General features: G+C 35.6%; 1 protein-coding gene across 1 annotated transcript in view; it reads right to left on the reverse strand.

Moving 5' to 3' along the window:
- The window catches only part of COPG2 (COPI coat complex subunit gamma 2), a 150,715-nt gene that overhangs the window by 81,510 nt on the left and 54,177 nt on the right, over positions 1-15,028 (reverse strand). The window contains exons 10-18 of the mRNA XM_058530084.1: positions 12,790-12,923; positions 12,170-12,237; positions 10,154-10,342; positions 5,649-5,744; positions 5,107-5,350; positions 2,914-2,989; positions 1,981-2,084; positions 1,343-1,468; positions 179-241 (exon numbers count right to left, since the gene is read on the reverse strand). Of these exons, the coding sequence (XP_058386067.1) occupies positions 179-241; positions 1,343-1,468; positions 1,981-2,084; positions 2,914-2,989; positions 5,107-5,350; positions 5,649-5,744; positions 10,154-10,342; positions 12,170-12,237; positions 12,790-12,923 (1,100 nt within the window). The remainder of the gene's footprint in view (positions 1-178; positions 242-1,342; positions 1,469-1,980; positions 2,085-2,913; positions 2,990-5,106; positions 5,351-5,648; positions 5,745-10,153; positions 10,343-12,169; positions 12,238-12,789; positions 12,924-15,028) is intronic.

Here is a 15,028-nt window from a genome sequence, read left to right on the forward strand (position 1 = left end):
GGAAAGTCCCTTGGACTCCAGGTACCCAGCAACTGGAACCCACAACAATAAACAGTCAGCCATACAAAGGTTTCCTGTACTGAGAATTAATCAAATTGAATAAAAGTAGAGGATTTCATTATATTTACACAATGCCTAGGGTGCAAGACTATTACTTCTACACATCAACTCATCATACCTTGGAAAATGTCTTGCCTGGAAGGAGCCAACTTCTCTGGCTTAGTAGCCACAAGTGTGATTTCTACAAAGACAGATATGAGCAATCAAGTGAGCTTCCCTCCTATTATCAAGCTAAAAATGCAGACAGAAAGAGATGAAGGCAGAAACTTGTAGCAGACAGATAAGGAGCTATTGCTAAATCATACCAATAGATTCTCTGTCACCTTTTTTGGAGGGACACTCAAATTACAATGTATTTAGTGAACACATTTTGTGAACTAATAAAGTAAGCCCTAAAAAATAAAGAATTTGCTTTAAATGGACCAGGATATATACATAAAAAAATACTACTCTTAAAAGGAGGAACAATTTATAAAACCAATCTTATGATTCAAATAGGAAAAATTACTTGTGTAGTACCAATAGAAAAACTGAAAATGTTGCCAATTAACCATAAGATCTTTCATTCTCAGATCTAACCACTAAACACTTTGTTCCTTTTTTTTGGGGGGGGGGCGCTTAAAGTTATATATTCTTTGGGAATATTTTTTATGATCTTGTCCCATACATTCTTTCAAGACAAACCTCCAATATAGAAAAATTAAGAAATTACCAACTTCAGAAAATAAAAATGGGAGGAGACAGAACAATTACTGCTCTGAGACACACAGTGACAACTAACTTCAAATGCTGTAATGCTTGGTATTAAAAAAAAAGGCTTTAAATCTGGGTCACATTTCATATTCTTGTTTTTATGTGAAAACTAGAACATTTTTTTAAAAACTCTAATTACAAAAATATCCAGGGGCCGGCCCCACGGCGTAGTGGTTGAGTCCAGCGCACTCCGCGTCAGTGACCTGGCTTCACAGGTGCGGATCCCAGGCGCAGACCTGCACCACTTGTCAAGCCATGTTGTGGCAGTGACCCATGTATAAAATAGAGGAAGACTGGCAAACACGTTAGCTCAGGGAGAATCGCCCTCACGCAAAAAAAAAAAAAAAAACAAAACAGGAAGACTGGAAACAGGTATTAGCTCAGAGTGAATCTTAGCTCTATAAGATTTAGAAGGAGTGACAATTAAACAAACAAAAGAAGTATTAGAGAAAATATGCTAACAGCATATTTTACTGGTGTAAAACTACTTATATATAGAAAAACTAACAGAGTTAAGTATTCTCTCTACCTGCTTTCTGTTCAAAGACAGGAGCCATAGCAAGAGGAATAGATTTCATGTCAAAGGGTTTTTCTGAAGGCTCCAACGTGTACTGGTGTAAGGCTTTTTCCATCCCTGGTACAGAGACTGTTAGACCTATGAAACAGAGAAATCTCAGCATTATAACTTCTTGCCAATCCTAGGATCCAGATAGGCCCAGATCTGTAACATTTAGCTAAGCTTTCTGAAGGAAGAGAAAAATATAACCAGACTATAACCTAAATAATTAAAAATAAAGGCTATTATATAACACCGCCTTAAAATTTCATCCAAGGAAGCATGGGAGCAGAGCATAAAAATTTTCAACAAAATATAAGTACCTTCCAGAAAAGAAAGCAACTTAGCTATGTGGGCACAATGATAGCATAAGAAAAGAGAAAAAAGGTAAACCTATCCAGGAGGGAGCTCAAGGAGAACCAGGAACAAGCAATATTCTTTGGGCCCTTACATACCTTAGGTTTCCCTAGAAATGGAAATGCAATGGAAGACAAAAACCAAGCATTTTGCCTAGTGAAGTCAGCTCATATGCAAATCATCATGAAATATGCTTCCAAGACACCATTTGGGGAACAAAAGTGTATCTGTCTCCATTCTTGGCTCTCACTGACCATTGAAGATATATGTAGCATTCAGTGCCATCTGCCTCTGCTGCAGCACATTCAGGTAGAAGGTAGCTCTGTCCCGTACCTCATCATCAGTATCCATCATACACCTGTCCAGGGATAAAGAATAGGCATGTCACAGTACCCTAAAGATTTCCAGTAGCTTTACCACCATACCTAAAGGACACAATTCAGGCCATGTGATACTACCCTTATAAAAGAGCTCAACAATAGCCAATGGTGGATCCTAAAATCTCCACAAATCTTGGGTACTGTTCTGAATTGGTAAAGAAATACTGTCATTATGAATCAAAAGCACTACATAAGCAGACATTAAAATAATTAGGAAAAACACAGTAACATGAGACAGCAGTTTGGAGTCTATTCTTGGATCTGCAACCACATGACCCTGGTAAAGACTTAGACTTCTTTATAATTAAGAAATGGGAATATCATACTTTCCAAAGATACTAAAAAGCATTCAGAATCCAGGCATTGTTACTACTCAAATGGCAATTTGTTTTATTTAAATCAGCCAGCCTTTGGCTTGTAATTTTTACACTTCAATTACAAGATGTATTCACAGAGTGTTTGCTAAAGCAAGTCTTTTCCTCATCAAATAGGGAGTCATGGAAACCATGAAAAGCTGGTATTTTCAACTCTACATAGTGAATCACTTTGAAGTTGGCCCCTATTATACGAATTGAGGCATATATATTTAAGTCACTTTCTCAAAATCATACAAGAGAAATTCAAAGTCAAATTTTACATGTACTTAGCATGTGCAAAATTACTAGAAAGATAACAAAAATGCCATTTGCCCCTGACTTACTCCATCAGCTCCACTCTTAGGCTCTGCAATGCATTTGATATGGTACAATAAGGAGTTCTCTATTTCGCCATTGGGCATTCTTATTAAAAAAAAATTATTTTACTTACCTTTGTAAGAGTACAAGGATGCTTGGGAGAAGATTCTCATTCTGAGCCCCAAATTTAGCCAAAGCACTCACAGCAGCTATAATGAAGCATAAAATGAAACAATATAAATATTGGTTTCTCAGAGTTAAGCAATAATCATCCAAAAAAAAATTAGAGAAGCTTCCCCACGTTTAGTGGGAATAAACTCTCTTATTGTCTTATTGTGTGTTTCTTGATCTTATTCCTTTGATCTATTTAAACATAAATAGAAATCTGCAGGCCCAAGAGAGCTCTGAATAGGAAAATCCTCCATGCATTGAGGAAAAAGAATCATATATATTTCTTATATGAGCTATCCTCCACTCCAACCACAACCACACTGACACAAGCTCTAATCTCAAACAAGCAGCTCCAAGCATAAAAAGAAATTCTATTAGTAAGATTCATTCCTTTAACAAAGATTTATTGCTCACCTAACTTCTGTCAGGAATTGTGCTAGGTGCTGGGGCTAGAAAGATAACAGACATAGTAGTCCCTGACCTCAAGGAGTTGTACTCTAGTGAAAAAGACAGCTAAGTAAAGAGATAACCAACATAGCATAGTAAGTCCATGGTAGAACTATATCCAGGATGCTATGTGAGTACTGAGAAAGGGACTTAAATGAGAATTGGTGGAGAAGACAGACAAGGAGTTGACACTTATTACTTGAGCTAAAATTTGAAGAACAAGTAGAGTCAGCCAGAGGGAGAAGGCAGGAAGAGTATTAGAGGCAGAAAGAATAACAAGTACAAAGGCCTTGAGTCCAGAGGAGAAAGCGTGGTATAATCCTGGAACTGGACACAGTTGAGTCAGGCTGCAGCATAGGACCTGTGTGGGAGGGCAGGAGGAGACAAGTGAGAGACAAGAGATAAACAAAAATAGGTTATGGTTTAACCTCAAAGTTATTATTAACATATTAAATACAGGATAAATTTGTGTATTTGTAGCAGAGTATGCAACACCAAATTTGTAAGCAGATTTTGTATGCAAAGGCCATTTTTGTAGCAGAGTATGGAGAACAGACTGCTTGTGTGAGACTACAAGCAATCAGACTAGTTGAGCCTCTGAAATGGATGAGAGCCTAAAGCAGCATCCACGTAAACAGAGAAAAAAGAGAATGAAGAAATATTAAGGAGACGGAATTGATAGAACTTTGCCAAAGACTAGATGGGGGTTTTAAAGCAGTGGAATGTTTCTGTCTTTGCAACTGAGTGGATGACAAAGGTGAGAATTTCAGTTTGTGTTAGTCTGAATTTCAAGTTGAATTTGAAGTGCCTTAGATAGTTGGACATACAACTTCAGGACAGAGACATGACAGCAATGTCACAGTTTATCAGTAGAGCTCTGAAATGATCACCAGGAAGAATGTGTATGTTGAGAAGACAAACCCCTAAGGAAAACTAGTATTTTAAGGGATGGAAGAGAGGCTCTGTAAATAAGACTGAGGAGTGATGGAAAGATGCAGGCTATTGTGGAAACCAAGGGAAGAGAGACTCATGAAGTGTTTAGTCAACAGTATATCAAATTGACTGAGAGGTGAACAAAGAAGAACATTAAAGTGTCTACCTTGATTTTCCGACTAGCTTATAAGTAATTTTTAAAAAAATAGCTTCAGAAGAGTTTTTAAGGGAGAGAGCTAGATTATAATGAGTTGAAGAGAAAATGGAAAACACATTCATGGAGGTGGCTAGTAATGGCCACTTCAAATTTATCTGACAGGGAAGTATAGAGTTAGTAGCTTGTGAGAGACAACAGATCAAAGGAGGGTTTATATTTTTAACCAGAGTGACTTGGATCTGTTCCTATGCTAAGGGGAAGGAAAGATTAGAGAGGGGGAAGCAGAAAAATTCCTAAGACCTGTTTAAAAAGTCACTTTAAAAATATATAGACACACACAAATTCTACATACATTCATACTTAAGACTATAACTCTGAAAAAATAGAACAGTATTCCTATCATACTGAAAGTCAAGGGTTGTCTCTAATATAAGGCAGAAATCAGGATGGAAAGTGGAGTACAGAGAAAACGCAGCATATCTGGGGCCTAAGTATGCTCCAAGATCCCACCATCAAATAGACTCGGCACCTTCATTTTCCAATTTCATTACCACCCCCTTGAGTTAAGCATTTCAAAAGATCAGCAGTTACATCATTATCAGTGTTCCAGTGACTCACCAGCTCTGACGGCCTCATTCTCCAGTACGACCCTATTAAAAATAAAGCGGATATACTTGGAGGGGACAGGCGTTCTGGGGCCCTCTTTGCCCAACAAGTGTAGAATCTTAGTAGCCAGGACAGTGTGCTCACAGTCCTCAATGAATTCACAAAGGTGGGCGAGCCCTGCTTCTTTACTCTCCGGGTTCTCTTCCACAATGCTGATTATGCAGTCCACGATGGCCCGCTTGTATTCAAAGCCTCCCTGGCAAAAGAGAAAACCGCCATTCATTCTGAGGACACATTTTGGAGAAATATTTATACTCCAAGGCTCATGCTTACAATATTCAAATTTTATTTCCTAGGGAAAGTCTTTTTCTCCAAGTGGGAAAGCCAAAGCAACAGCATGTTTAGTAATGATGAGACAGCAATCAGAATTAAGCATACTATTTGAGAGCCATGCTGAGATGATAAAGAAGGCTGCTGTAAACATTATGGTATTTAATGGGAATCATAAGAATTTAAGATAGCAACTTCCTATGATTAAAAAATAATCCACCTACATCATCTCGGAGCATGTTAGAGAGGAAAGTCATCATGACGCTGTGCTTTCGAGGGTATTTCTGACAGAGAGCACTAATTGCCTGTACAACCACCACCTGGAGAAAAACAAATACAGAAATATTTATGACTTGAGCTACTAAGCATACTTTCCCTCTTATTTACTGCAAGCTAAGAGGGTGCTGTAGTTATCTAAAATGACAATAATGGTTCTTCATGAAAGATAAGCAAGGAGACCTCAAAGGAAAATAAAAAGCAATATAAAAATAAAGTTCACTCAAGAGACCCCATCCCTTTGCTCCAAGCAAATAAATTGCACATAAAAATTTTAAAGTGAACAGTAAAGATAAAAAGCTTAAACAGACTAATTTCCGTAGAAGAAAGAGAGAAAGTTACCAAGGAACTTTCTCTTGTACCAAGGAACAAGAAACCACAAATGGTTTCTAGGAGAATTTTACCACAACTTTAAAGACCAGTGTCAAGAAGTGAGAATGGTGTGGGGTTTTACCCTACTTGCAAGCTAATGAGTTAACCTGCCCCAATTTCATGGATGCTAGTAGAAAACACAAGACTCCTGGGTCAGAGATGAAAGACAGTTAATTACTCACAGCAATAGCAGTAGCTAGAATATCAGCATTTTGGGGCCAGTTTCCTGAGCCCCAATTCCCACAGGGCAATGCAAAAAGGGCCAGAAAATACTTGCACCCATAGTAGGTTGCATTACAGGAGAGAAACCCTGAAGTATGGAACTTGAGTATTTTACAGTAGGTAATAAGCATGCCAGTGTGCATGTGTGCTTTTTGCTCTAGGGGGAGTACTAGCTATATCTTCCAGGGCTGTATGGAAACCTGTTCTTAGAGAGAGCAGTATCTTCTAAGGCTGGAAAATACCTTGCACTACACAAAGGGAACAAAGCTGGGATGGTAGAAAACAAAGGGCAGTTAGTGCCTAACTTGCAAGATGTGCAGAAATACAAGAAACTCATGGAGAATTGAGAATTGTCTCCCAACAATCAGAGAGTCCCAAATCTATATACATCGTTTCAGAGCATAGAAAATGAAGGAAAACATCCAGTCTTTTTATGAAGCAATGATACCTAAACCTAATAAAGATGGCAGACATGCAAAAAGAAAAATCACAGACAGAAATCATTTATGAATATTGATGCAAAAATTCTAAGTGATATATTAGCTAACAGACTCCAACACCACCATAAGAAAATAATACACCATGACGAAATGGGATTTATACCAAGAATGCAAGAATGGTTCAACATTAGAAAATTGATAATATAATTCATCACATTAATGAGTCTATGGAGAAAAATCATATGATTATATCCATAGATGCTGAAAAGCTTTTGATAAAATCCAACACTCATTCACAATAAAAATTCTTAAAAAAATGAAATAGGAATGGACAGATACTTCCACTATACACACACAAATACCTCAATCCTAATGTGAACATATTACTTAGGGAACCCCAAGAGTCATTCTCATTAAGGTCAGAAACAATATAAGGATGTCATTATCTCGACTATTATTTAAAATTACTCTGGAGATATTAACCAATCCAACTAGACAAGAGAAAATAATTAGAGGAATAAGAATTGGAAAATAAAAGGCAAAACTATTTATACATGACATGATAGTATACTAGGAAACCCTAGAGAATCAATGATAAAACTAACTCAATAAAATAATTCAGGAAGGTAGCAGGATAAAAAATTAACATGCAAAAACAATACTATTCATATACATGAATAATAACTAGTTAGAAGATATAATGGATAAAAATATTTATAATAGCAACAACAAAAAAGATAAAATACTTAGGAAAAGCATTAAAAAAACATTCAAAACTAAAATGACTAGAAAATATTCTTGAAGGGCACAAAAGTAGACTTGAACAAATTAAAAGACATCCCTTGTTCTTAGTTAGGATGTTTCAACATCAAGGTATCTGTTCTCCCCTGTAAACTTAACGTGATCCCAATAAAACTTAACATGATCCCAATAAAAATGCCAATGAGATTTTTTATGAAGCTAGACAAGTTAATACTAAAGTTCATAAGGAAAAATAAATATGTAAGAATAGCTAGGGAAACAATGAAAATAAAGAGCTATGAGGGGACTAACAGATACTAATATATTCAACAAAGCTTCTGTGTTTAAAATAGTGTGTGGTACTGATGTACGATTAGATAAAGAGAACAGGGGAATAGAACAGAAAGCCCAGAAACAGACCCAAGTACACATGGAACTTTAGTATATGATAAAGATGATATCTCAAATCACTGGGGCAAAGATGGTCTTTTAAATAAAATTTTGGGGGGCAACTGGATCATCACTGGAAAAGGATAAGATTGGATCTGTTTCTCATACCATATATAATAACAAAATCCAATGGCTCAGAGATCTAAAACCTGAAACTATACATGCATTAGAAGAAAACTTAAGTGAATTCTTACTCGCCCATTCAGATTCTATGATCTGATGGGAAAGGCTTTCTAACTATTATGCAAAAATCAAATGCAATAAAAGAAAAGATTGACAAATTTGACTACATAAAAAGCTTTTCCATGACAAAAGACGACATAAAAAAGTCAAAAGACAAATGATAAACTGCAAGAAAATATCATTACATATTTCACAGATAAAGAACTAATATCCCTAATATACAAAAAACTTTAAATAATTGAGGAAATGAAAGGCCAAAAATCCTATAGAAAATGGGAAAAAGACATGACCAGACAACATTTAAAAAGATAGTAAATGATCCTTAAAAATATGAAAAGATGTTTAACTTCTGTTATAATAAGAGAAATGCAAATTAAAACTACATAGAGATACTCTTTATCACCCATCAGATTGGCAAAACTTCAAAATAAAATACACTCTATTGGTGAGGCTATAGGGAAACTGGCACTCTTATACATTGCCAGTAGAATTTAGCATTCTCTACAAAACTACATATTCATTTACCCTTCAACCTAGCATATGGACTTCTAGGAATTTACTCTGAGCATACACCTGAAACATTTCAAAAAAACATATGCACAAGGTTATCCACTGCAGCGTTATTTATAATTGCAAAATACCACAAACTCTCTAAATGCCCAAGTATAGGAGATTTGTTCAATAAACTATACTACAAAATGACCTTCATAACCTCCCAAGGTTCCCCAAAGACTCAAAATGTCTGCTTGTATATATGGGCTAAGTTTGTTTTTTACAAGTCTAGATATAAACTAAGTAGAGAGTAAATAGGGTCGGTCAGGTATATGTCTTGACTGATAATTAACTAAGAATGAAAAAAAATAAAATCTTTCTACTTTAATTCTTCTAACTAAAATTTATTGTTCTTTTGATTATCTCTAACACATTCTCACTAGTTCTATTCAACATTGTACTTAAAGTCCTAGTCATTTTAATAAGGCAAGAAAAAGAAAGGAAAGGCATTTGGATTGGAAATGAAGAGGTAAAACTGTCTCTGTTCACAGATGACATGATTATTTATATAGAGAATCTTTAGGAATGTATATAACAACTACTAGAACTAATAAGAGTACTCTGCAAAGTCACAGGATACCAAGTTATGAGAAAGTGAAAAAAAAGTTTTTCATATACTATCAACAAATAATGAAATAGAAATTTTAATAAAATAGAATCAAAAAGCATAAAATATTTAGACATAACTCTAGCAAAAGACATGTAAGACCTCTAGAGTAAATGCTACAAAACGCTGCTCAAAGAAATTGAAGAAGACCTAAATAAAGGAAGAGTTATACCATATTCATGAACTGGAAGAATTAATACTTAGCTAAGATGTCAGTTCTCACCAAATTGATTTATAGATTCAACATAATCCCAATCATAATCCTAGTGAGCTTTGTCTTATAGAAATTGACAAGCTGGTGCTAAATTTTATATGGAAATGCAAAGGAACTAGAATATTAAAAAAGGACAAAGTTGGAAGACTACACTACTTGACATTTAAGGGGTACCATAAAGCTACATTAATCAATACAGTGTGGTACTAGAAGCAAAGGTTTGACAAACCAATCAATGGAATATGATAAGAAGCAAGAAATATACCTAAAATTATATGGTTATCTGCTTTTCAGACAAAGATGTCAAAGCACTCCAATGGGGAAAGGGAAGGCTTTTCAACAAATCACTTTGGAATAACTGGATATCAGTATGGAAAAAAACCCTGAACTTATCACACACAATACACAAATATTAATTCAAGTTGGATCATAGACCAAAATGTAAAAGCTAAAACCAGAAAACATTTAGAACTAAACATAAGAAAATATCTTTATGACTTGGAAGTAGACAAAGGTTTCTTAGGACATAGAAAGCAATAACTGTGAAAGAAAAAAATGGATCAATTAGACTTCATAAAAATTAAAAACTTCTGCTCATCAAAAGACACTGTTAAGAAATGAAATAGGCAAGCCAGAGACTGGGAGAAAACATGGTCATATTTAAACTCTTACCTTGAACTCATCTGAGATTTCAGATACAAAAGAAGATATCTGCTTCATGAGCCTGTCCACACTGCTCTCACTTCCTGTTTTGAGGAGCGTGGTAATGGCCAGGGTAGCAATGCTTCTGTTTGAGTCTGTGATCAAGTTCTCTAAGTCCAGATTGCAGGCAGTAACAGCAGAGGGGTGCTTCATCGCCACCTTGTGGAAGGGCAAGAAAAAAAATTAAGCAAATTGCTATTGAGAAAGCCCAGAACTTTAAAAAACAAAGGAATAGGAAAATCAATTTTAATTAAGGTAAGTGGCTTTTTAAAATCTAAATGGAACAATATAGGTTAAAAGTAATTGTTTCAAGAAGAATATTTCTAATTAATAAGGTATGATATATCATTTGATAAATGATTAACTGCCATAGTCATAGTATAGCAGAGCACTTTCTCCTCCTAGGTTTCTGTAACCTTTATAACAATAACATAGTCTGTCTTATATTACAGTTGGCCCATTTTTCCTTATAGTACATGTGTACATGGATACCTACTCTACTAGATGTTAGGATCTCTGAGAATAGGACCTAGCACGGTAAACACTACTCAACAAAGACTGTTAATATCTTATCACTTAGAAAACACTTCTGTATTTAAGCAAGCAAACTCCAGCTAAACTGGGTTGCTCATCATCTCTAAAATATGTCTGTCATTCTCCTGCTTCTTTGCTTTTGTCAGCATTGTTCACTTCTCTACCTATCCCAATATTGGTATAGAATCCCTTACCAACAATGTAAAAAATCTGAAAATTCAGCAAAGTATTGGCATCAAAATTCATTTAACAGCAAAACATGACCAAACTAGTGTAAAACTATTTAAATCTTAATTTATCCCACTTAGCAAGGATGGTCATATGCATAGTACAGAAATATTGATGTCTAGAAGTGGGGTGCTGCTTCAGACCCACTGGGGTTAACATATAATATAAAAGATAGCACCATATTACCTTTCTAAAATTCACAAAACCTGAATTCTGAATACATTTGGCCTCAAGATTACAGATGAAGGAATGTGGACCTATATCAACTCTTCAAAATATAATTCAAATTGTTGTTCTATAAAGGCTTCCTCCACAGCTGCTCTAAACTTCTCTCTCCTCCAGTTGTTCATAGAATTAACTTATAATCGATTATGTACTGACTTATGACAAGTCTTCTACTACATTACACTTTTATTTAAAATTTTTATGGTTATTTAATTTATTCTGGTTTCTATATTGTATCCTCTAGACACTGTGCTGTCCAATATGATAGCCAAAAGCCACATGTGACTACTAAGCATTTGAAATTGTGGCTTGTCCAAATGAGATATGTTGTAAATATAAAATATACACTGGATGTGAAAGACTTTGTATGAAAAAATAGAAGGCAAAATATATCTTTAATAATTTTATGCTGATCACATGTGGATATGACATTATATATATATATTAGGGTAAATAAAATATATTACTAAAATTAATTTCACCTTAAAAATGTTTTTAATGTGGTTACTACAAAATTTAAAATTATATATGTGACTCACATTGGGTTTCTATTAGACATTGCTGCTGTAGACCAGCACTGTCCAAAAGAACTTTCTGCTGTGATAGAAATGTTCTATATCCGCACTGTCCAGCATGACAGACACTAACCACATGTAGCTATTGAGCACATGAAGTGTGACTAGAGTGACTGAGAACTGAATTGTTATTTTTTTTAATTTAATTAATTTAAATGGAAACAGCCACTTATGGTTAATGGACATCATACTGGACAGTGTGGCTCTTGACTATAAAGCCCTTAGAAGTCAGAAATGAGTTATAATCTTCAGTTGAATAATAGTAAAATGACCAGACCTAAGTCCACAAATACAAGTGAGGTGCTGTAGAAGTGAAGCCCATAAATCACGTCTACTCACCCTGGAGAGAAAGCCAAATGCTTCACATTTAATGTTTCTCAATCAGACACTGATATAAGTCAAGAGTTAGCAAAGGGACACCTACCTTGTTCAAGGTCCTCACAGCTGCGTATCGCAAAGCTGGCTTAGGAGAGCTACAGAAAAGTTGAAGGACTAGAAAAGAAAAAAAAAGCTGTGAATACAGCCTTTTTCATTATATAGCATATATGTGAAAATACAGTACATAAAGAATCATATTCAAAATATGCATAAGGAAATTAGATCCCAGCATCAAAAATTCACATGAAAAATGTATCATCAAAAAAAGAAAACGCACTTTTTTTGAGTTTTAAAAACTTTAAATATAAGAAACAAAGTTTGTTCTTTTTTCTAAAAGAATTAATACATCCATTTATAGTTGAATTTAAATGGTAAAAATATTTATAGTAATAAGAGCAAATGGGCTTTTTAAACATTAAGGAGAACTTCAGACGTTAAAGTTACTTGTCTTTTAAGTGAAATTTTTTTAATGTTTACATGGGGAAATGGTAACTTCAGAAAAAGAAGTAAAGAACAACTAAAATAAATCATCTACATATCAGAATGTAAAGACTATATTTACAGAGCTAAGGTTCAAAAATCATTCTTAATACCTATCCTGCAGACCTGTGAAATTTAAAAATATAAGAACATAAACAAGAGCCAGCTATCAAATATACAACTAACCTGAAACAGCAGGTGCCAACTCTCTTGCAGTACAGTTAGGAAGATGGATGATAGCTGAAGCAGCTTCATAAATAACCATTTCATGTTTATTTCGCAAGCAGCTCTCAATGAAATCAAAGAGTGGACTTTCATGGCTGCCAATAAATATACATAAGCCATCATTTAGATATCAAGAAAAACACAGGCAATATGCACGGTGGTTAAAAGCACAGACAGATTGAGAAGCACTTGAGGAATTATGGATGAAAGACCTCTGAAAATCCACTCCTCCATAAAAGCAATGAGACTGCACTGGCAAAACACTGTCAAATCCAGTTTTTCAGCACTCTAGAAATTAGCCAAAGGCTTACAACAATCCTTGGAAGGGAACATTTATTCAAGAAAAACACCTGAATCTTTGTAAGAACAGTAAGCTTTCTGATGTTTTAACTTGCTCTATTTCCATCCCCTCTTCCCAGTTTCATGGTAGCCTTGGAAACCAGCAGCCTCAGAATCACAGTAACTGTGAAAGCCAGCAGCCTAACAGCCATGGGACGAGGAAGATGGGTTTGGAGCTCCCTCAAAATCCCTGCCCCCAGAGAACTGTCACTTTTTGACCTAACTGGTGCTCCCTAGAAAAGCCCATTCATGGAGCTAGTCTTTATTTCATCTGACTCAGAGTTCACTCAGTGAGGAAAGCCCTATTCTCAGGGATTTTGTCCCAAAAAATCAGTGGCAATTGTTTAACACTGCAGTTGCCAGATGCAGCAATTCCAGTTGGGGCAAACAAGAGGCTGGCCAAAAACTTAAAAGGAAAATCTGAGGAATGAGATGTCCGCAAGGGGCTTTGACAATTTCTGACATATTTCTGGGGATCTAGAAGGCTTTGTACATGTAGAAAGCTGTGCAAATGCCCAGGAAAGACCTGACAGAGCCCTAATCTCTCTATGCTTGACTTTCAGGTTCTGCTCCAGTGGGAAGTGAAGGCAAAGGCAGAGTTGTAAACCCCAGAGCATGGAAGACATGCCCAACACCAAACTGCCCACTGGAAAATGAGTGGGAGACATGTTCATTTAAAGCATTTAAGAAAATCAATCAAATCACTAGCTGACAACTCAGCTAACCAAGCAGAGAGTTCAGTGCCTGCACATGAAAAAGAACAAAGACTGCAGAACAGCCTAAGAAAGTCACTAAACAAACAACAACAAACAGCAACAATAACAAACTCTGAGGATGAGGAAGGGGCAAATCTGATTACCAGAGTTACCCCATATATTATTTAAAATATCTGGTTTTTGACAAAAAGCTATGCCACATCCCAAGAAATAGTGAAGTATGGCCCACACATAGAAAAAAAAGTAGTCAATAGGAATTATTCCTGAGGAAGCCCAGATGTTGGATTTACTAGGCAAAGACTTTAAGTCAACTAATATAAGTATGCTCAAAGAAGTAAAGGAAACCATGTCTAATGAATTAAAGGGAATTAAAGAATTAAAGGCCTGATAATCACGCCTCACCAAAGAAAGAATATCAATAAAGAGATGGAAATGAGTTTTTGTTGTTGTTGCTGCTGTTAAGGAACCAAACAGAAATTCTGTATTTGGAAAGTGCAACAACTGAAATGAAAAATTCAAATCTGCGATTCAACATCGAATTTGCACTGGCAGTAGAAAGAAGCAGTGAACTTGAAGATAGGTAAACTGAGATAATCCACCTTAGGAAAATAAAGAAAACAAGAATGAAGAAAAAATAACAGAGCCTTGGAGACCTGTAGAATATGACCAAGTGTACCAGCATTTGCATAATAGGAGTCTCAGAAGGAAAAGAGGGGGAAAAAGGGGCAAAAGGTATACTGGAAGAAATAATGGCCAAAAAATTCCCAAACTTGATGAAAAACAAGCTAGGCACTTGAGAAGCTCAACAAATCCCAAGTGGGATAAATATAAGAAGATCCACACATAGACACACCATACTCAAACTGCTAAAAGCATAAGACAAAGAGAAAATCTTGACAGCAGCAAGATAAAAACTACTCATCACATTGTACAGGGGAGCATGAACGTGACTAATGGCTGACTTTTTACCGGAAACAACGGAAGCAAAAGGGCAGCAGAATGCCACATTCAAAGTGTTGAAATAAAGTCAAGGATTCTATATCAAGCAAAACAAACCTCCAAAAAATGAAGGCTAAAAAAGGACATTCCCAGATAAGCAGTGACTTAGAAAATGCATTGCTAACAGACCTGATTTATAAAAAATA

Source organism: Diceros bicornis, chromosome 3 (genome assembly GCF_020826845.1).
Source record: "Diceros bicornis minor isolate mBicDic1 chromosome 3, mDicBic1.mat.cur, whole genome shotgun sequence".
Classification (NCBI taxonomy): Eukaryota; Metazoa; Chordata; class Mammalia; order Perissodactyla; family Rhinocerotidae; genus Diceros; species Diceros bicornis.